The sequence below is a fragment of the Equus quagga genome, chromosome 20, assembly GCF_021613505.1.
Source record: "Equus quagga isolate Etosha38 chromosome 20, UCLA_HA_Equagga_1.0, whole genome shotgun sequence".
Taxonomy (NCBI): domain Eukaryota; kingdom Metazoa; phylum Chordata; class Mammalia; order Perissodactyla; family Equidae; genus Equus; species Equus quagga.
The window spans coordinates 4,666,629-4,689,631 of record NC_060286.1 but is presented as its reverse complement, the minus strand read 5'-3'; the positions used below and the strand labels follow the sequence as shown (position 1 = coordinate 4,689,631).

Genomic DNA, 23,003 nt, shown 5'->3' with positions numbered 1-23,003 from the left:
AACCGCTTCACGTACCACCTATGGGGGCTCATTTTCTTGTCATTTCTTGCAAAAAGACTCTACGTAGTCTAGGCAAGTTTCGAAAATTGATTAACGCCTGGGAACGCTTGCAGATCAGCAGACCCCAGGTGGTGTAGATGCGAGCGTAGACCAAGCCCTGGGGGCGCCCCCAAGGTGTCATCTCCCCAAGCGACAGTGTACACCTCTCGCATTAACAGCCCTTGGTTCCGCTTGGGTCTCTCCACCTACACCCCTCCTCGCTGAGCCCCCGCCACCGTCTCACCTTCTCCCCCCACGCCCCTGGACCAAGCGTCCCTTCTGGCAGGAGGGGTTGGGGGATGTCTACTCTCCGGGGAAGGGGCGCAAAAGGGTTAATGATGAGAGTCGGCGGCCAGGTGGGGCGCGCATACCCGCCCCCGGCCGCGGTGGGCTTCAGAGGTGAGGGGGAGCTCTTCCGGCAGCATTGCGCCGGGTGGCGGGCGGGAGAGCTGCCAGGCTGACTGAGAGGCCGGCCCTCGTGGGGGCCGCTCCGCCGCCGCCGCTGCCGCCGCCGCCGCTGTGATGCGGAGCCGGTGCTGCGCCGGGCGGTGGAGTCAGAGCCTGGGCACGGAAGCACGAGCTGCAACATCAGCACCGGCGGCGGCGGCGGCGGCGGCACCTGCACCAGCTCGCGGGCCCCGCGCTGCGCTCTCCGCCCCGCCGCGCCCGGGGCCGCCGCCCCGCGCTCTCTATGGATGTCAAGGCGGCCCCCAACGGGGTGGCTACCATCGAGGACCGGATCTTGCGGATCACTGGCTACTATGGCTATTACCCGGGTTACTCCAGCCAGAAAAGTAAGACGCCGAGAGGCTGCCCTGCTCGAGGCGCCGGAGGGGGTGGCAAGCGGGAGGGCGCGCGGTCCGGACACCTGCAGCCCTGCCTGCGCCGCCAACGCCACCCCCTTGGCTTTGGGGCCGCTGGGCGAAAAGTATGCCCGCTGTCCTCGGTGCTGAACCATGAGAGAGAAAGGGGGCCCGGGCCGTTTGCGCCTAGGAGTTTGGAAACAGTCGCAGCCTCGGGGGTGAAAGCGCAGAGGGGACCCCGTGAGCGCTCCTGACGGCCGTCGGCCGGCTCACCCCTGGCTTATTTACGACCAGAGGAGGCTAACATGGCTGTTTACTTAGCGGAAAGCCATCCTTTGGGGCTGTACTCCCCGAAAGCCCCCACTGAGTGCCAGGCTGCGGGCTGGGCGGTGGGGACGCAGGCTGGATGGGCTCGGGGGCGGGGCTGGCGGGGGCGGCCGACCCAGACATGGGTCCCGGCGCCGGCTGGGTCAGCTGGTTCACTCCGGGCTGCTGAGACGTGGCCAGCGCGGGAATTACTTCTGTTAAAAGGTCTTTGGGAGGTTCTCCGCCCCGAGCAGGGAGAGAACCTGCTCAGGTCTCCGAGTCCCGGAGCTTGGAGCCAGAGACACGACTCTGCAAACGACTGGCGGTGGGGTAGGTGGGAGGGGGAGGAGCGCCAGGGCCAGCCGCCCGCGCTGCCCGCCGCACGTCGCGGCTACCTCTGAGGCTGAGCAAGCTATTCTGTTCGGTCCCGGCTCGCTTCCGGCTAAGCGAGGTCATGCGGCGCGGATGCTTTCACGGTTCTGGAGCAGTTTGGAGGGAGGGCGATGTAGGTGCGCTCTACGCTGTCCCCCTCCCCCAACACACAAACCCACTGGCTGTATGTGCTGGCATTAGTTCTGCCAGTGACCGAAGTGTAGCTCGTTTTTCTCTGAATTGGGGGAGTAGCTGCGGCTTAATTCCCATGCAGGTGGGATTTCGCTTTTTCTATATCAGTGCATTTCTGTCGCAATAGATGGAGCTTAATTGATGTTTTTGCTGTTATTTTTAACCAGAAGTCTTGGAAGCTCCTGGATGCATTTCTGATTGATAGTTTTCTGTGACATTTTGGGGTACAACCAACGTTACAATTTCTGTGAAGCAGACAAACCCTGACACATACACGAGAAAACACTTTTTTTCCCCGCGTAACTTTCTCCCCCTCTGTGCTCCATGGCTATTGAATAAAAATTCAAGAGCTTTCTTCCATGGGCTGTCTTCACACAGATATTTTCTAGTTTAATATTTCATTTGGCTTCAGGAAAGGCCTATCTGATTTGGATGGTTTCTGTCTAGCTGTTTTTAGCATTAGAGGCTTACATTATTCATTTTCCATACAAAAGTAATTACATAGTGTTAGAATTATCTGGAAAGAAAATAACACACTATGGAATGCGGTTTGAAGTCTTTGTACTCTCGACTTGAAAACTTATTTTTTTCCTATTGGCAAAGGGCTTCTTTTTTTAACCCTAGAAACTTAAATGAATGCAGTAGGATACCATGTGGAAATTACTTAGATTTTACCTTTGAATATTTTGATTACGAAACATGGGATTTTGATTGCTTAGAGTATGTAGAAGCTGTCTCTGAAATTACAAGACTCAGGGCAGTATGTTATTATAATTTTTCTAACAATGGAACTTTGGTTAATAAAGAAGAAACCAAAAAGAGTACTGGAAAAGTGACATTTTAAATAAAGACGTGTTCGTATCATCTTTTCGTACTTGCTGAAATAGCTGCACGTGTGTCATTTGCCATATAATAACAGGACAAAAAGAGGAAGACCATTGGCCGAGACAGTAACTGAAGCTAAAGGGGATAAAGATGCATTTGGTGTAGTTATTTGTGGTGGGCACTTCCCTAGCTTCAGGTCACAGATTGCAAACAGTGGAGGCAGAGAGTCTCACAAGGACAGAAAATTATGTGATAGTCAAATAACTTTCAGAAGGTTCTCGGTTTCAGAGGTAGAAAGAGATTGCCATTTTGCACGGTGAGAGACTAGGAGAGGAGAGAGCTGGAAGAGGGCCAGGCAGCCGAGCGCCATGAAATAATCCTGCCCTTAATGCAGCCTTCAACTAGTAAACAAACACACTGAAGCAAACCAGTGCAATATGGTCAATTGATTTAGCTGTTACCGGGAATGAGCAACAGCTAGGGGGACGTCTGGAGGGATATATTTAGGAAAAGGCTGTGCTGAGGGATATATGATATGTGAAGGCAAGGTGACTTTCGCATTTTCTGACTGATCGTGTATGAAGCCTTAAGGATGGGATGATCTGTCTATGCCATTTAGCTTTTCAGAGGAAGGTGGGGACTTACCTCTGAGAATGTCCAGCAATGATTAGCCTCGGGTTAATGCATCTTGCTGCCACCCCTGCCAATCAGGAAGATGAGTACCCAGTCCTGAAAAAATTCTAGTAGTCAGGCTGATACAAAAAAGAAATATATTTATATACACACACACACATATATATATACACACATGTATTTATATATAATATATATTATATATGAAATATATACAAAAGGTATATATATACATATATACATATATGATCAAACATGTTGACAGAGATGGTTACAGCATTTGTCTAGCCTCAAGTTACTTACGGTCTGGTAGGGGAAATAGATTCATTCAGTCAACAGGTGTTATCTGGGCACCTCCAACGCACCAAGAATACGTCAGTGAACAAAACAGAGAAGAGTATTTTCTTTTTTTAGAACTTAAGTTCTAGTGGGAGGAGACAGACAATAAATAATAACCAACCAAATAAATAAATAATGCAGTATATTTCAAAGTGATAGCTGCTTTAAAAGAATTGTAACAGGGTAAAAAGGATAAAAAATTCGGAGAGGGTAAGCAATTGTGGCAATTTTAAATAGGGTGATAGGTAACGCCTGCCTGAGGAGGCCACCGCTGAGCAAAGGCCTGAGGGATGTGAGGGAGTTAGCGAGGTGGACATTGAGAGGAATATGGTCCAGGCAGAGGGAGTGGTTCCGAGGTGGAGCATGCCTGGTGTACCAGGGAAACAGGAAGCAGGCCTGCATGGCTGAAGTGGGGTGAGCAACTAGCAGAGTGACTGGAGACGAGGTCACTGTAGATACAGAGGCTCAGATGAAGTAGGGCCTTATAGAGCGTTGTATGTCCTTTGGCTTGTGCTCTGAATGAAATAGAGGAGCCTTTGCAGGTTTTAACAGAGGTGTGATGTGACTTGACTTACCCTTCAAAAGAATCAATTTGACTGCTCTCTTGGGGCCAGGGTGGGAGCAGAGAGACTAGTTAGTGCGTTGTTGTAATAACCTAGGTGAGAGAGGATTGTGGCTTGAACCAGAGTCGTAGCAGCAGAGGTGCTGAGAGGTGGGCGGATTCTGGATATATTTGAAATTGGAGCCAATAGGGTTTCCTGATGGATTGGATATGGTATCTGCAGGAAGGAGAGGAGGCAAAAGTGCTCCCACTTTTCTGGTTTGACCAAGTTTGAGTTGCTGATGGCTGAAGTGTGGAAGCCTTCAAGGTGGAGAAGTTTAGGGGGTCAGGGGATAAGGAGAACATTTTGGAAAGGCTAAATGTAATTGGAGATGTAGAATAAGCCTGGAGTTCAGAGACATCTGACTGGAGATATAAATCAGGGATTTTCCAGCATTTGGAAGTTATCTAAAGCCTAAGACTGTTGAGATCTTCAAGGAGTGAATATATAGAGAAGAGAAGAGGAACAAAGACTGAACGTGGGTGCACTCAGACAGTAAAAGGTTGAGGAGGAGAGGAGGAACCATTAAAAGATACCAAGCAGGACTCCCAGGAGAGGAGGTGAGAGGAGAACCAGGAGCAGGTGATAGCCTGGAAGCCCCTGAAGAGTTTCAGAGGGAAAAGATTAGCTGAGACCACTGCTGCTGAAAGGTCAGGTAAGATGAATACTGATAACTGACCATGAATCTGGCAACTGGGCATCACTGGTGACCTTGACAAAAGCGGGTAAGGTGGCATAAAACGGATTAGAATGTGTTTAAGAGAGAATTAGAGGGAGGAATTAAAAACACGAGTATAGACAACTCTTCATGGATTTTTGTGCAAAGAGGAGCAAAGGAAATGGGAATAGTAGGGTTAAAAAGTTTTTTTTTAAGATGGGAGAAATAACAGCATGTTTGCATGAGTATGAGAATGATTCGATAGAGAAAGAAAATTAGTAATGTTAGAGAGAGAGGGTATCGGGTCTAGTGCACAAGGGAAGGGACGGTACTTTAGACAGGAACATGGATAGAGGGCAAAGTGTGTGGGTGAGGGTTCTGGAAGGTGGATAACTGAGGTGGTGGGAGTCTGTTGAGATTCTCTTCTGATTGCTTTGGTTTTCTCCAAACAGGAAGCAAGGTCATCAACTGAGAGTGAGGACAGGGGAGGAGGTTGTAGAACAGAGAAGGTATGAATAGTTACATAGGGAGAGTGATGGACTGGGGAAATACAGTAGGTTGTCTGGCTGCCTTAAAGAGCCCATTTAAAGTTTCTGGTCACAAGTTTAAATGGAGACCAGTCAGTAGGTTGTTGTATTCATCGACACAGCAGAGGCATGGAGAAAGTGAAGAGGATTTAACCAGAGTTGCAGATTATCCAATGGGTCTAATAAAATAATAGGGACAAGAGAGTTGTGAATGTATGCAAGGAAGGTGTTATTGTAATGATTGACCGTAGGATTTAAAGCTGGTAAGTGGAGAAGAGAGGAGATCAAGGTGATTAGGGAGAGTGAAAAGGTGGTGGGATCAATGGGTTGGAAATCTCAGTGGGATCAAGGGCTGGCGGAAGTTAGCTGGCAGATCAGACAGAGGTGGTGGTCAGAGAGAGGGGTGTGCTGTAAGAAGTTATTCGTTTCCATAAGTCAAGACAAAGGATAAATCTGTGTATGTTTTCCTATATTCCATACTCGATATTTTTGGGGAGAGCCTTCTTTCTGTGTTTGTATAAGGAGGCAGTATGTTGATGTATAGTGAATTAAACTGTAGTGGTTTGGAAATTGATTCTAGTCTTAACCCTGCCAGCAACTAGCTCTGAGACCTGGGACACTTCTGTGTGGACATCAGTTTCCTTGTTTGTAAAAAAGAGGAGAGAAGTCACTATCTCAGAACAGCCACACAGTAGGTCAGCTTTGACAGCTTTCAAAAAAGTCCCACCCTCCACGGTAGCCTCTCACTCAGTGAACTCTAGTATATTTTCTTCACCCCATCTTCCGTCTCAGTGGCCAGTGCCTCTCTTTGTTCCATGTCTTTTGTACCCATTGGCCTTTTGTTTTTTCTATACCCCATTGAGGCCAGGTTCTGTGGTTGTTTTCTATTGGTAGCTGCAAATTTATAGTAAAACTTCTTCCCCTTGCTCTGATCCCGGGTCTGTTCATCCCATCTCCAAAAAGAACTCTACCAACTTCTGGCTGTCCCAGCTCTCTGACTTCTCCCACTGCTGCGATGACTTAGCACCTCCCGAGGTTCCAGCCTCAGTGGTCTCTTCTCACTCTTGACTTTCCCTGAGAGAGCTCATTCGTCCCACGGCTTTCCTATCTCCTATGTGTCTGCATTTCCAGGTCCACTTTTTCTGAACCTAGACCCATATTTCAGACTTCCTACTAGAATTCCTACTTGGATGTCCTCTGGGCACATCACACATAACACTAAATTCATCATCCCATCCTTAAAAGTCTGCCTTTTCCTTCTTCTTATGCTTGTTAGCATCCTGTATCTGTATCTTACCAATCGCTCAGAAACCTGGAGTTATCCTCAAAGTCTGCCCTTTCCCCTTACCCTACATTCAGTTAACAAGTCCTGTCTATTCTACCCCAAATAACTGCTTTCCACCCCTCTGGTCTCTGCCTTAGTTCCAGCCATCACATCTTTCACCCAGCCTCAAATCCTTCTAATCCAGTATGCACACCTTAACAAAACTTAATTCTCTAAAATGCAAATCTGTTCATCTCACATCCTTGATCAAATGCCTGGAATAAATCTTCATTTTCTGTGGAATAAAGTCCAAACTTCTTAATATGCCACAGTCTGAGCCCAGCTTACATTGTTCTATTTTAGCACACATTTTCTCCCCTAATTGCCAAAGTAATGCACGCTTAATGCAGAAAATCTGGAAGGCAGAGAAGCAAAAAGAGATTAAAACAAAATTACTCATAATTCCACCCCCCAGAGGTGATTAGTGTTAATATTTTGGTTAACACTATCCTTTCAGTCTTTTTTATATCCATAGACACATGCAAATGCTTTTTACTTCATACTGAACATTTCTCTCATTGGTCTATATATTTCTTTTTCAAACAGGAAACTGAATGAATCAAATGGCTTTGTTTTCTCCCAAAGACCTCTCCATGATGCTTTTTTTTTGCAGGGGAAGATTCGCCCTAAGCTAACATCTGTTACCAATCTTCCTCCTGTCTTTTTCTTTCTTCCCCCTAACCCCCAAAGCCCCAGTACATAACTGCGTATAGTTGTAGGTTCCTCTGGTTCTTCTGTGTCAGCCACTGCCACAGCATGGCTACTGACAGACAAGTGATGTGGTTCTGCACCTGGGAACTGAACCTGGGCTGTCAAAGCGGAGAGCACTGAACTTTAAACACCAGGCCATCAGGGCTGGCTCTATATTTTTAACAACTTATTTTAATGTATGCATAGTCTTCCATATATTTAAGCACCTTAATCTACTTAAGTTGTTGGACTTTTAGCCCAATTTTTCTTCTTAATTTCATATCCCACATGGCCTCCACAAACCCTGGTCATGGTCTCGTCAAGCAGCTCATTGTTTTAGTAACGTTGTTGTCCCCGTGCCCTTCTGCTGCTCACTGCCCTTGTGCACTGTGCCCGAATGGCTTGCCTCCCTGAGTCTCCTTCATCTCTCTTTGGAAAGCTCCTGTTTGTCTTATATGCGCTGTCCTCTGCAAAGCTTCCTGATGGCCCCAGGTTGGGTTAATCCCCCCTGTCCTCTGGCACTGCGTACTCACCTCTGCTCCAGGACTTAGCACACTATTTTGGGCTGTTTACTTTACACAAAACTGTCTCACCCACAGAGCCTGGGGAGAGCAGGGGCTTATCTGTATTTTCATCTTAGGCAAAGTGTCTAGCACATTCTGGGTGCTCAATAAAGTTCATTGTACTAATGAATCAATGATTATAGTGTCCTTTGAAGAAATTGGAGAGAATTATTTTCACACAGAAAGAGTGCACGATGGTAGTGATTCGAGGGAAAGAAAGAAGTCACCAGCTATGGAGGAATCAAGCAGATGTACCTATTCAGGGAATGAGCACACCAAATGGATTTTATGATCACGTTACCTTTACGGCTGTAACTTCTGCGTTTGCATCCTTCTTATTTCCTTAATGACGTTTTCTGTACTTGAATGGAGAAAACAGGCAAATTTTTATACAGAGTAGTATAAAGTTACTAGAATTATAAGAAATAAGTTGTGACCCCCCCTCCCCTTTTGAAGTGGTTACCATTGGTTTTCATGGTACAATATTAATATAATACAAGCCCTCTAACTGGAGTAAGTTATAAAATTGTCTCTTACTAGTGAAATGAATGCCATAAATATTTCTCCTAGTTCATATTCTGTTTATACCCTAATAATAAACTTTATGCTTCTTTTTATGTGCGAGGTAGTGTTTTGTAAACAGTTATAAATAATTACCATTGATACATAGTATTGAGAAGACTTTGTAATACAGTTTTTTTGTGTTTTGTGAGGAAGATTGGCCCTGAGCTAACATCTGTGCCAATTTTCCTCTGTTTTGTATGTGGGACACTGCCACGGTATGGCTTGATGAGTGGTCTGTAGATCTGCACCTGGGATCTGAACCCACGAACCTCGGACCACCAAAGCAGAACGTATGAACTTAACCACTATGCTACTGGGCCAGGCCCCATAGTTTTAAACTGTAATGTGTAAGGGCTATGTTTATACTGAATATAATTGTACATATTATTGACGTTGGATAATGTGGTAGTTTCTATAGTGTCTATTCTGATCTGTTTTTCATTTAAAATATAAATTTATGTATAAACTGGATATTTGTATTATAAAATACTACTACTATTAGCTAACACGTGGGTTTAACATTAAGTTTCAGATACACGTTCTTTAGAAAGCCTGTCTGAGAGCTGTTTGAGGCCATGAGGTCTGGTGCAAAGGCCACAGGACTCTGTTCTGCTCCTTGCTAGCCTTTTAAACTTGCATAAGTAACTCAACCTCTCAGATCAACAATTTTGTTCCTGTAAAGTGGGAATAATAATAGTTGCTTCACAGGTCATTGGGAGGATAAAGTAAGATAACGTATATCGAATGTCTGGCATGATACCCACTTCAATGTATGGGAGCTGTTAGGATTATGGAGGAAACCAATAGAATCAGTTTCATGATTTCAGAGAGCCTTGCTCACTCCTTCTTTGTCAATAAATGGTTTACCACTTATTTTTTTTCATATTCAATGCTGTACTTTGGATTGTTATTGAAAATTGTGTTTCAGCAATGTTAAAGATAATTTACAAATTATCCAAGTTCCCAGTGGTTTTTATTTTTTGCATGTTGTTTTCTACTCCTTACCCATTTCTGGCTTGTGTGGTGCTGTAATTGAAAGGGGCTGTCTTACCTGGATCGCCCCTGGGATAGTTTAAAATGGGCTGGCAGTCATTTGTCGCAAGATTATTCCCAATGGGTAGATGCAAAAGAGAGGAGACAAACTTAGGGCCTAAGGTTGACGGGATGGATCTGCATGGCTGGAGATGCAAATACCCAGACATCAAAGTAGAGGGGATTACAGGGATGGGGGCGGGGTGCTGGGAGAATGGGGGGAAGAGAGGGAGAGGGGAAGGGAGGAATTCCAGCTGAAGATAGATGGCAAGCCCTGGGTTGGGAAGGGTTAGATAGGATTGGGAGGGCAAACAGGTGGAGCAGAAGTGAAGGCTGAGATTAATTTGGGGCCAGTCTGTTGTAAACTGCGTTGTTCCTTTTATATGTAGAGTCTTAAAGGAGAAATTCCTTTTTGGGCAATTTGTATAGCAGCAAACATAACAGATAGGGTATTTTATGTTCTACTTAAAAAATGCATCATTATTTTATAAAACATTTACAAACTCTACATAGTCTTTGGCGTTATAACTTTTTAAAGTTGTAAAGTATTTAACTACTTACGGACATAGAGGAATAGAGAGAAAAAGGAAAATAATCTTGTCACCCTAATACAACTGTTATTTTGGTTAATTTCCTTCCAATCTTCCTAATGCATATAGGGCTTCACTTCTTGATTTATTAACAACATAAACTATAGTGTAGTCACAATTCTGATAAATATACAATTTTGTGCCCTGTTTCTTTTCCACTTAACATTTTAGGATAAGCGTTTTCATTTTCTTGCATTTATCTGCTGTGAGAGGCTGGAATTGGATTCCTGTTTCTGAGGTCTTGGCTTGAAGAATTTGGGCAAGCTGGTTCTCGGTTATTCAAGGCTACGTGAAATGGACAGACCTGGAGTGTTAGTGAGGGCTTTGGTTTCTAGTCACAGGATTCCCCTTGAACTGGCTTAAGCAAACATGGAAGCGATTAAAAGGATACTGGGAGTCTCCCATGGATTTTAAGGGCAAGGACAAGGTGGGATCAGCTAGCTTCAGGTCCTGGAATGTTGTGGGGAAAACAGGGAACTCTCTTTCTCTGCCTTTTCTCTCTTTGTTCTGGCACATGTTCTCCATTCTTTTCTCTTGCTGCAGGCTGGCTTTCTCTATTTCCTCTTCCAAATGGTTCAAAATAGCCTCTGTGAGCAGTTCCAGTGTTTACATGTCCTCTATTCGAGAGAGCAGACAGACTGAGCAAGAACCTCTTACTTCTAGATCCAGATTCTCAGGGAAAGCGACTTGGTCCAATTTGTGTCAAGTGCGCACTCTTGAGCCTATTGATTGTGGTGGTTTGGGGCAAGGTCAAGTTCCTCAATCATGGCTGCCAGAGGCTCTCTCCTGTAACCCTGTTGACTGTGGGGGAAGACATAGTTTCCAGACAAAAGGAGCGATTGGCTGGACAGTCAACTTAATAGCTATTGAGTTCACAGAGCTTTGCATAAAAAGTTTTTCGTATCAAATCATAGGCTTCAAGCAAGATCCAATCTTTTGTTTCTTCTGGTCCTGATAGCCCTTAGAGTGTATCTAGATGTTGTTTAGTGAGGTTATAGATACTGTATTCCTACAAACTGAGAAAATCCAAGTGTCTTTAGGGTATAAGTCCCTAGGGAGTTCTGTTTAAAAGTAGCCAACCAGCACTATAGACTGCTTAGGGTTTTTGAAGTGCTACTGGTTACATCAAGTTTGGAAGACATAATTCTTTTTCTAGGTCAGATAGGGGGACACACCAATTCTTTCATACTCAAGGTATGGTAATTGAGGATGACATTTAACATTGTATATTTTAAACAGGGATTGAAGATTACACTATTTTGCAGTCTGGGATTTTCTATATTTAGTCCTGGGCTCATGCCAAGATGGCACCAGTGAGGTGTCAATAATGGTTTTATGGTCCTGAAAACCAGACATGCTAAGAATTCTTTATCTCTTGTGACAGCTGAAATTCCTAAGAGTGTTAGAGCCTGTAGGTTTTTGCTGCTGACCTTGCTAAGCTCCAAGTCACGTGACTTTGGCGTCTCTCTCGTGTTTTGTTCATATCCGTGTTGAATCATAGGCGTTCTAGAGGAAGATCCAGATTGAGTGGTTTGGGAGCCACTTTCAGCCCCATCTTCCCTGCCGGAGTTATGGTGGCAGGTTCTAAAGAAGGAATGTACACGTCTAAAATGTAGTACTATTTCCAAGGGGCTTTTTCATTTATTTTAAAATTTATTTTCATTATTTATTATTTTTTATGGAAGTAACATTGATTTATAACATTATATAGGTTTCAAATGTACAGCATTATAATTCAACATCTGTATATACTGCATTGTGTTCACCACCAAAAGTCTAGTTTCCATCCATTACCGTATAAATAACCCCTTTACCCTTTTGCCCTCCACCCCATCCCCTTTCCCTCTGGTAACCACCACTCTGTTTTCTGTATCCGAGGGTTTGTTTTTTTATGTTCCACACATGAGTGAAATCTTTTGGTCTTTATCTTTCTCTGTCTGACTTATTTCACTTAGCTTAGTACCCTCAAGGCACTTCCACTTGTTGCAAATGACAAGACTTCATCTTTTTACGGCTGAGTAGTATTCCATTGTATATACATATCACATCTTCTTTATCTATTCATCAGGCAGTGGGCACTTAGGTTGTTTTCAAGTCTTCGCTATTGTGAATAATGCTGCAATGAACAAAGGGGTGCACATGTCTTTTCAAGTTAGTGTTTTCATGTTTTTTGGGTAAATACCCAGAAGTGGAACAGCTGAATCATAGGATAGTTTAATTTGTAACTTTTTCAGGAATCTCTATGCTATTTTCCATAGTGGCTGCACAAGTTTACATTCCAACCAACAGTGCACAAAAGTTCTCCCAGGGACTTTGTAGAACAAATATATTTAGAAGTTGAGCACTTTTTATTTCTCTTTAATTTTTAAAAAAAAATTGTGAGCACCTGCAGTGGGAGCTTTTTTTCTCGCTCCTTTCTATTCCATATCCACGTTGCAGCCGTGGTGATCTTTTAAAAGTATTAACTAGGTGATGCCATTCCTCTGGTTCAAGTGTTTAATGGCTTCCTGTATCTCTTTGGAAAACTATAGAACCCTGCACCTGGCTTGCAAGGTCCTACCTGGTTGGGTTCTTCAGCTGGCACCGCCCTCCCATGCCCTCCCATGCCTTCCCTGTGCTCTGGTTGTACTGGCACCTACTCCAGGCCTTTCCTCCCGCCAGGCTGACGAAAACCTCTTCCTCCTTCTGGGTGCTGTGACCTGGCTGGCTCCCAGCCCTCCCCAGGTCTCATAGTCAGTGCCACTGCCTCAGGGAGGCCTTTCCAGCTTGGCAACTCTCTCATCTCATGTGCTTCTCCTTTCCAGCACTTTCTACAAACTGCAGTTACAATTTGTGTTGAATCTGTGACTGTTTAGTGCCTTTCTTGCCCACTGTCTATCTGCTCCCTCAGGGAAGGGATGGATCTATTCTGTTCAGCACTGTGTACCCAGCACAGAGAACGATGCCTGGACACTCCATGAATATTTGCGGAGTAAGCAAACCTTGTTAAAAATTTAAAGTAGATTTTTTTTTAAAAATCGTTTTATTTGGAATATTTTTAGAGTTACAGAAAAGTTGCGAAGATAATACAGAGAGGTCCTGTACACCCCTCACCCAGCTCCCCCATCATTATCACCTTATATTACCGATGTGTATTTGTCAGCACTCAGAAACCAGTGTTGGTACATTACCATTAATCAAACTCTAGGCTTGCGTTGGCTTTCACCAGTTTTTCCATTAAGGCTCTCTTTCTGTGCCAGGATCCAGTCCAGGGTGCTGCGTTGCACTTAGTTGTCACGTCTCTTAAGTAGGCTTCCACTCAATGTATTGAACTTGAAAAGATAATTTCAATTTTATAGGAATTTCCTGGCTGATTTTTTAGGGCCTGGATCAGATCACATTGGAGAATTTAACTACTAGTTTTCAAGGTGACATTGGATTAAATTCATGTTAGAAATGACCTGTGACTATACATGGTAATTACATACCATCTTAGAGGACTGTTCTGTAAGATAGAACAGTAGTTTTTAGCGTTTCTGGTTTTTAATATTTTGGGGGACACAGAAATATTTGAAAATCTAAATAAAGCTATAAATTACTCTTTCCCTCCCCAAGATGCACATATACACCAAACGTTTTCATGCAGTTTATTTTATTACACTGGAAATTTATTACTTCACAGGAACAGGCTATAAAAATGATAATTCCAGTGAATTGTATCTGTTTTTCTATTTTATGAGAAAATGTGCAAAATTTAATGGGAATGTCTGAAAAAATTGAAATAATTCAAATTTTTTAACCAAAATAAAAATGAACTTCAGTTTTATTCAAAAGTGAATTTTAGTGATAAAGCTTTTATAGTTTGGATTGAATAAGAAGCTGAAATTTTGGAGCGGTCTTAGGCATGGGAATACGCAGCTCATCTTTGGCATCCAGTTGACTTCAACTTGATTAAAATATTAACACCTCCTAAAGACTCTGACTCCCAAGGGAATGAGGTAGCAAATGAAGTTAGAGACCCCATAGCTTCTTTTGCAGGAAGAGGGCGGATTTGTATCAAGAAACACCAGACTTCTCAAAAACTCTTCACGTTGAATTAATGTCACATCATTTCATTTGTCCTCAAGTCAAGGAGATCGTCTTTGAGGCGAGATCTGCATCATTCGTGCTGTCTTTGTCAGCAAAGGAAGGATGATGAATCTACGTTTCATTTTTAAGGTTGTCTAAGCAGAATTAGCCTTCAAATACATCCTGCTGTGTATCTAGATAACTCCAGATTGTCTGTCTGCACTGACATCTTATGACATGTTGTCACTCTGGATCCTTATTTTCCTGAGGACTGTGTTTCCAAAAGAACTTGTGGTTTTCAGCTGAATTATAATAGAGACTTTAAAGCTTTCAATGAAAAAGTGTACCATGTACATAGCTATAAAGTAGCAAAGTGAAGAATGAACTTCTCCTTACTGAATTTTCTGTTCTAGGGATGGGCTTCCCTTTTCTCTCCAAAGTGGTGCAAACGTCTTCCCAAATGTCATTCAAAGATTTCAGGTCATGGTTTCTGGAAAGACATTAGCTTCCAGGTAGTTAAGGAGAACCCTACACTCTCTTCACTGGCCCTGATGGAATTGACTTTCAAGGCAATAGAAAAGGCTTCTTGTGGGATCATTGACGATATTTTGGGTGCTTCTACATGCTGATGTATAAGGCAGCAAGTTACACTAATATGCAAAGCTACTTTCATCACCAAAGCAGCACAACCTACTTCTCTCCTCAGGTTCAGTTTGACATTGCAGCTTTTCATGTTTCTTAAAAGCTCACAGAATAGGTATTCTCCTTAGATTCATATACAGATAACAGAAAATCAGGAGTTGGAAGAATTAAGTATATAGCTATTTGTTAAAGGGAAATAGCATAGCTGCTGGTACCTGCAATGTTTGCATCGAAATTATGGCAAATGAGCAAGTTTGGAGAGACGACTTCATTTGATAAAGGCACTGATCCATTTTTATCCCTGGCTGCAGACCACAAACCAGTTTATCCTTTTCCAAGACATGCTAGTTACCAAGATCTCCCCAGGATGAATTTGGCTACAGGTAAAGAAAACTGAGCTTTTGGCTTAAGTAATGAGGACATTTATTCTCTTTTATAGCAAGAAGTTGAGAGGTGGGGTGGCTGACTTAACGGCTAATGCTGTAATGAAGTGCCTAGATTCTAATCTTTTCTTTCCTGCTTTCCATCTCTTTGTCTGTGTGTTGTACTTTGTATGATATTTTCTTGACTTTATTTTCAAACTCGTTTACTACGTTTTTCACTTAAAGTTTCATTTAAAGTTGTAATGGCTCTCTTTTGTTTTCCTAATATTTGTTAAAAAAATATGGTATCTTGTTCTTGTTGTATGGATATAATAGCTTCTCTTATTCCATGAGGATATTACTAATATGTTTTTTGAAGTTTTCTTCTCTTGAATGGGCTGTTTAAATTTAAAAAAATTTTTTATTATTGTTAGTCAATATTCTTGGATGTTTTTTGATTTTTGTCTATCTGCTTATATTCTAGAGTGGAAAGCCTTCAAAACTATATGGAAGCTGTGAGAATGGTTAAGGAGGTCAAGAACTATGAAAGGTCTTACCCCACTTTCAAGCTAACACATTAGTCAGCTACAGTTTCATGGAGGCTAACAGAAGACACGAGAGTCCTGGGTCGCATACCAAGGACTTTATTACTCTCAGTTCAGCAAGCAGCATGAGCTTCATGCTCACGGTGGTTCTCCTTGCTCTCCAAGTTCCACAAGGACAAGACAGAGCAAGCAAGGTGGATCCTTACTATGTACTAGGTTTGTGCCACAGCTGAGGAATCCTGAGCTTAGGAAATCCCAATCATTTATTACGGCCTGCCAGCAAACCTACCCAACATTTGCTCCAGAGGGAGACGTTAGCAAATAGACCTGCCTTCTGTTCTAGAGGGAGAAATTATCTCTAGCTTCCAAAGTGTTCATTGTACAGGATTTTTAAAAGGTAGTCCAGGATAAAAAGCTATCGGATCCTGCACAAGCTGTTCAGAAATAGAAGAGAGGTCCATGGAGAATTGTCTCCCAACAGGGGCTTGTCTATTATTACTTTACTGTCAAACAGCTGGGCTGTATCCTTGAGAACCTTCAATCTTGTTTTCTTAAGAAAATGTTCCTTTGGACCATAGAAGGCTTTTCTAACCCTCTGACTGGCTGCTAGCATTCTGGGAACCAAGTAGGAAAGAAGACTTGGCATCTTAGTGAGCAGTTTCATAAGTTCACTTAATTCCTCCATGATTTTGGTATGGTACCTCAATCTTCTACCGTGTCTGGTGTCCCTGTAGACTTCTGTTTGGACCTTTCCAGAGAACAAAGCTCTGCTCTTTGCCAGAGTGAAGGGAGGCATAGTCAAATGCTGTACAGAGTGAGGGTGGGATTAAGAAGCCATCAGCCTTCTTAAACAGACTTAACCAAAGCTGCTGATTTTAGCCTCATTGTCATCCCTCTTATAGTGGTAACTGGTAACTTTGGAAAATTCTGTGTTGTAAATTGGACTAATATTCATTTTCTCTACCCTCAGCATAGGTTTCAGTTTTTTCAGGCCTGACAAGTAATTTTTAACTTTTCAACTTCTAAAATGTTGTTATTGGCTCCTCTGCTAATTCTCATGGATTTATGCCTTTAAAAATTCACTTATTGTCATTTTAGTGAAATTTCCTGAATGAACAAATAAAGATTGTGTATTCAATCTACCATCTTTACCAGGAAGAATCCTTGTAATTTCTGTTTCTATTCTTCGAAATCTTCCAATTTAAACTAGATCTATTGTAAACCAAGATAAATGTCATATTCATAGTGGCAGAGTACATTATCTTTATTTCCTCCCGGGGGAAGCTATTTTAGCTGTCATAACATGGGGGCAAAGAATATTGTGCATTATCTGTTTCTTGATCCAAACGCTGGTTTCATGATGTGTTTACTTTATGAAAATATCATCAAGCAGTGCACTTAAGGTTTGTGCACTTTTCTGTGTGCATTTATATTGCAATAAAACGTTTACATTAAAAATTGTATATAACATGACTATATATCAGAGCATTCCAGTCCATTTTACCCTTGTTTGTAATAAAACATTGAATTGTAACTTAAAAATATTTTTCAAATTTTCAAAGTAACGCAAAATAAGTAATTACCTTTGTGTGTTCCAAATTCACTAAGTCCTAAGTGCATCCCCTAATCCCTTTCCAGTGTGAGGAAAGTAGTTCTCGAACACTTTGCTGCATATTAGCAACACCTGGGAGTTCTAACGACCATCCCAGTGCCAAGGCTGCATTCCATTCCAATTAAAACAGATTCTCCGGGATTGAGACCCAGGCACCAGCACTTTTTAAAGCTCCCCAGAAGAGTCCAATGAACAGCCAAGACTGCGTACATGGTCAAGACTCTTGCAAAATCAATAAAAATGAACAAATAGAAAAAATAATCATGCACTGAAATATCACAGTAATGTCAACTTGCTGTAAAGTTTTCTCAGTCCTTACTCTCAACTTCTGTATTATCTTGTCACAGACCGATAACAGTTCATGGGCAGTTCCGGTCTGCAGGGCACACTTACGTAGCACTGACTACTCAAAACCCTAGAATGCTCTCTCTCTTTCCTGGCACAAGCTGGGTGTCCATATCCTCTCCTCTCTGTGGGAAGACTCTTTTTGGAGGTTGAGGTGGCTTTGGACTTGCGCCTGTGGTCTGTGCTCCCACCATTCTCTACAGCCCCACTGACACATTGCATCTACTCTGATGCATTTCTTGGCTCTGAAAGCATGGGGTGAAAACCATTGTTAATAACTTGTGAGCTCGTTTGAGGTTTTCCAAGTATTGTTTCCCTTCAGCTATGTTAATTCAGGAAAAGCTCTTGACTAGTAAAATCTTAGCATGTAACCTCATGTATATTTGCAGTGGATCTAATCTGAAGTTATATGTACAGGTGAATTTCAGGGGGAAATCCACTAAAGAGTCTCAGGAAGAAAAATTCACTTTGCTCTTAGTGATTTTGCACCATAGGCTAGACCACAATGAGAACTCTCTTTCCACTTGGGCTGGAATCTTCAAAGGACAAGCGGAGTTTCACTCAGAGGTGTGTTGGGGCTGCCTGTTGTGTTTGCAGGACTGATGAGAGGAAGTGGACTGCCCTAATCTGCTTCTCCTGGACACTTGGCCCAGCAGTCTGGCAACATGGAAACCTACCCGTGTGGAAGGAATCCCATTAGTTTTAAGAAGCATGGAATAGAGAGCAAGGTTTGGAATTGGTGGGACCTTTGTCCTAGAGAGTCATTGAGAATGACTCAGATGAGTCTTCTGATGAAGACATCTTCTCCCTTTCCATTTGGGAGGTTATTTTGATGGTGATGCAGTTGAATTCTGGTTGAAGCAGATTATCTGATTGCCATGGTCCAAGACCTCTCTTGCTTTTTTTCCTTTCTAAATACTGGTTCACCTGTTTCAGAGAAAATGACACAGTTATGCTTATTAGACAATCAAAGGCCGCATCAGCTGTTGTTAATTCTACTCTTGAGCAGTCCTTAATGGAGTCATCTTCAATGTCCTTATTACTCATCTTGACTTCTGTTACATTCTCATCGTATTTGCTAGGAGAGTGGAATTTCATGATGGCTCCCCCAGGTGTGACTTAGATGTGTCTCTCAGAAAGGAAGCAGAAAGGAGAGAGGGGATGTGCGCTGTGGCTTTGAACTTCAGTACCCCTCCCGACTCAGGTTGGTTACTCGATAAGGGATGGAGAATGAGGCAAAGTGTCTGATGTACTTGTTTATAGAGTTCTATCTTCTTTAAGGTTTTATACTCTGTGTAAAGCTCATGCTTGTAAACCCCCTAGCACACATCACATCTGGCACATGAAAGCTTATTAGGGAAGAAAATCAGGAACAGGAATCTCAGCATATGCTATAACTTAAGAAGGAGTTACCTATCCTGTGGCTTTTAATATAAAATCATACTCCAAGGTGTGCTATGTACAGCCACAGCGGGATTGTAACCAGCATAAGGCTGAACTGTGTGCAGAGTAATCTTTAAGGATTGAGTAGAGATGAAATGTTTATGAGACTTAAAACAAGCACTGAAAGAAATAGCAGGAGCCTTAACTTATCACAGCACACGAAGGATGCAGGCTGTGAATTCTGAGCGATGCTACTACCACTGTCTGAGAGTTGTACAGCCTTTTTACACTTGAAGAGGCAATAGCATACATGGTTTTACAAAAACTCACAGCCTCTCTGTAAAGTGGGTGTTTCCACTATGTTACAGATGAGGAAATTAAGGCCCAGGGAGGTTTCCTTGCCCAAGGACGCAGCTCCCAGGTGTCAGGGCTCAGGTTTGAACCCAGAGCTGCCTGCTTCCCAAACCATACTCTTCACTACAGAGAATAACAAGAAATTGTAAAATTCAGATCATAAAATGGTCAAATTCAGATCCTCCGGTGGCTCATTTCCTCCACCTCATCCTGAAGTCGTGTAAGAAGATAATGAACTTCTACTTCATTTTCAGCCATGCCCTGAACACGGAAGCACAGCTCTGGTAAGGGGCTTAGCCTCAGGACTAAAGCGGGCCTCTCCTTCTCCCCCAGGTCTGAATTTTAACTGAAATGGATGCTGTGCCTGAAAGCTCTTTTTGGAAAGAAGAGGAAAGATAGCAAAAGATGGCCTTGAGAATCAGGCTGCGTGTGTATGTGTGTGTGTGTGTGTGTGTGTTGGGGGTGGCGAGGGGGGAGAGAGAGAGAGAGAGCGCAAGCTCTACTAACATCCAGTTGGTATCTGGAATCTCACCTTTTTCTGGGGAAAGAGGGAGGAAGCGCAGTGGAGAGAAAGGAGGAGACTGCCCCCTCCTGAGCCCCGCCTGGCTCCTTCGGGATTTTGCCTGGATATTTGAGAGGTTATCTTTCTGGTCACATCGAGGAAATTTACTTCCAGAAGGCAGCTTTTCCTCTTGAGAAAGAGTCTCTATTTCCTGCATCCATAAATTATAAATAAATAAGCCGATTCAGAGGAGGGAAGGAGAGAGGACGTTGTCTATTCCTGTGGCAAAGTATAGAGGTCTGTAGTTTTGAGTCATTGGTGCCTGGCACAGTACCTGAGAAGAGTGTAGAACAGTATTTGTGAAGTTTTAGCTATGCATCAGTTTTAACTGTCAATGCTTGCTCTAATATCTGATGAAATTTCTAGTTACAACTTCAATCATTGGAATGTTGGTACTGGCTTTGCTGTTGTCCTCTTCAGGAAAAAAGAGTCCAATATTGCTTTAATATTAGCTCTATGGGTCTGGTAGTCTAGCCTTTCATTATTTACATTACTGAGGCTTCTTCAAGAGGCAATGCACACCTCTACCAATGGCCCTGGAAATGCAAGTGTGGGTGTAGTGATGTCTCATTCAGCCAGGATTTGAGCATCGTTAGATCCACCCCCGTTGTGGGCAAACCGTACTTGTTTCCAACACTTCTGGATGAATGTCTTTAGAAGGACCTTTCCAGCTTTCTCAGCTGTGGCATTAATAAGGTCAGTGGTTTTAAAAAAAATGTTAAGTCAATTGTATTTATGCCTAGTGGGGAAACATTTATCTTTTAAGATGAATTATTCCTACCTTTTCCTACCTTCAGTGAGAGTTGAACATAAAGTCCCTGATACTTGATGGCAACCCAAAACAGAAACTAAATTTAAGAGAAGCTACCAAGAGGTTATAACACCCTACAGAGCTATTGAAATTGCTTTGGAGTTTTGAGGTTGTTGCAGGAATATCTTATTCTAATTCCTTTGAGAATCTGACAAGTAAAGAGTGCAAATTCAGTTTTTAATTTTTTTTGTTATACACTTGAGAGAAATGTTCTAAGTACATTAGGAAAAAGCCCAGGTGGGAAGAAATCGAGCTTCAAACCCTGTCTACTCCAGCCTTTTAGCTCTTTCTCTTGGTTGCTCTGTTTTGGGGCGTTGCTAGTGGCTTAGGTGAGACAAGTTTTGGTTCCTCACAAAACCCAGAAACCGAAATCTCTCAACTTCGTGGGCTGATTTAGGGGAGACTGAGTTTGGCTCTGCCCTCAGGATGCTCGGGCAAGTAGAAAGAACAGACCCCCTCCCTTTGTACCCAGGACTGAACCTTTTTGACACTAACCCAAACACCATTGCCAGGGGAGGTCACATTACCCCCATCGGCTGGAGGGGTGGCTGTGGAATGGTGATATTCAGTCCCGTCACACACCCTAGTTGACAGTTAGAGGGCAGGGTGTAGGGAAACCAAAAGGGTCAAAAGCCCTGGGGCTGGTAGAGTGGGCTGTGAGTGCAGGGGAGTGAGCAATGCCTGCAACACAAGGAGAGTGATGGCTGTGTGGAGAGGACTGACTGACACGACCTGGGTTGAATGGAGGACAACCTGTGATGACTTTCAGGGAGGGAAGTGGGTGCAGATATCTTGATATCATTCTCCTCTGTCCTTCCCATCTCCTGCACGTGGGTCCTCTCCATTGGCTGCACAGCACGGAAGCCAAAGAGCAAGGAGTCCCACACCTGGGGGCACGTAGCTCAGCCTCCAGGCCACAGAGCAGGGCGGAGAGGCACACAGACTATGACCAGCGCTCCAGCATGGGACATCTTTTATCCTGCTCCTTTTAGGTTTAGCTGGCTTAACTCTCTGCCCTGTGTCCGTTCTAGAGGAGAAATTAAAAATTTCTCCATATAACTGCTGTGAACGCATACGTGGAAGGGATATGTGAAAACGTGAAGGAAACAAATGTTTTGTGATTTTTTAAAATGGCTTAGGCAAGCCGTCAGTCATGTTAGATGTTTATCGTTTTTAGCTTGGTTATTTTTCTACCCTCTTCCACACTCTCAGAATAAGCAGTAAGCAGCCCAGCGCTTTGTTATAGAGAGAATGATGAGAGAAATACTACAGTGTATAGCATTACCTATCGTGAAGAATTTGCTTTAACCAGAAAATAGATCATTAGTCCTGCCAACATCTGATAGGGGCACAGCAAGAACTTGGTATTCTAAATATTTCCTTTATGTAACTTCTAAATATCAAGATGCCTGACATTCAGTAGACAAAAATTTCCAAGTATTTAGCTGATTTTTTATTCCAGTTTTTTATCCTTTTGTTTTCAGTAGAATTACATCTCAGAATTTCAAGATAACTGGAGAAGTCTTGTGAAACATGGTTATGACTTGTAATGATCTCTTGGCTCCTAGTCCTTGTGGATTCATAATCTCCACAGCTGGGTTTAACCATTTGACCCTCATCTCTAGATTTTCCTTTCACCAAGGTCCTCGCACCCATCCTCTTTCTTTAGGGGGCTGGGGAGTGGATGGAAATGAGAAATAGGCAAGTGGCTCCCAGGCTCAGTGCCCTGTGAGTCTTATTCTGATCTTGTGTTCATTCCAAATGTGAAGCCTTGGGCTGGCTGGTGGTGCAGTGGTTAAGTTCACACGTTTTACTTCGGAGGCCCAGGGTTCACCGGTTCGGATCCCAGGTGCGGACCTACATGTACCACTGGCCAAGCCATGCCGTGGCAGGTGTCCCACATATAAAGTAGAGGAAGATGGGTACGGATGTTAGCTCAGGGTCAGTCTTCCTCAGCAAAAAGAGGAGGATTGGCAGCAGATGCTAGCTCAGAGCTAATCTTCCTGTCCATGTAGGGGCCAGTTTCAGATTATAACCGGGAAGCTCCGGAATTTGTGAACCAACACCCCTACCTACTTTTCCAGTTCTTTTATTCATGCTGTTCTCCCACTCAAATTCCCGATTATAGCCAAATTGATTTACTTACTAATTCCTGAACTTGTCCTCTATTTTTCTGCTTTTCACTGAACCCTTCTCTATACACATCCACATCTCCGTTAAGTTTCCCTGACCCACACAGGTAAAGTGATCACTTTCAAAAAAAAAATTCTCATGTTTGCAT

General features: G+C 43.1%; 1 protein-coding gene across 1 annotated transcript in view; it reads left to right on the top strand.

Moving 5' to 3' along the window:
* The first annotated feature begins 730 nt into the window (after positions 1–730).
* SLC35F4 (solute carrier family 35 member F4) overlaps positions 731–23,003 on the top strand; it is a 231,977-nt gene continuing 209,704 nt past the window's right edge. Inside the window, exon 1 of the mRNA XM_046647761.1 lies at positions 731–833. Coding sequence (XP_046503717.1) covers positions 731–833 — 103 coding nt within the window. The remainder of the gene's footprint in view (positions 834–23,003) is intronic.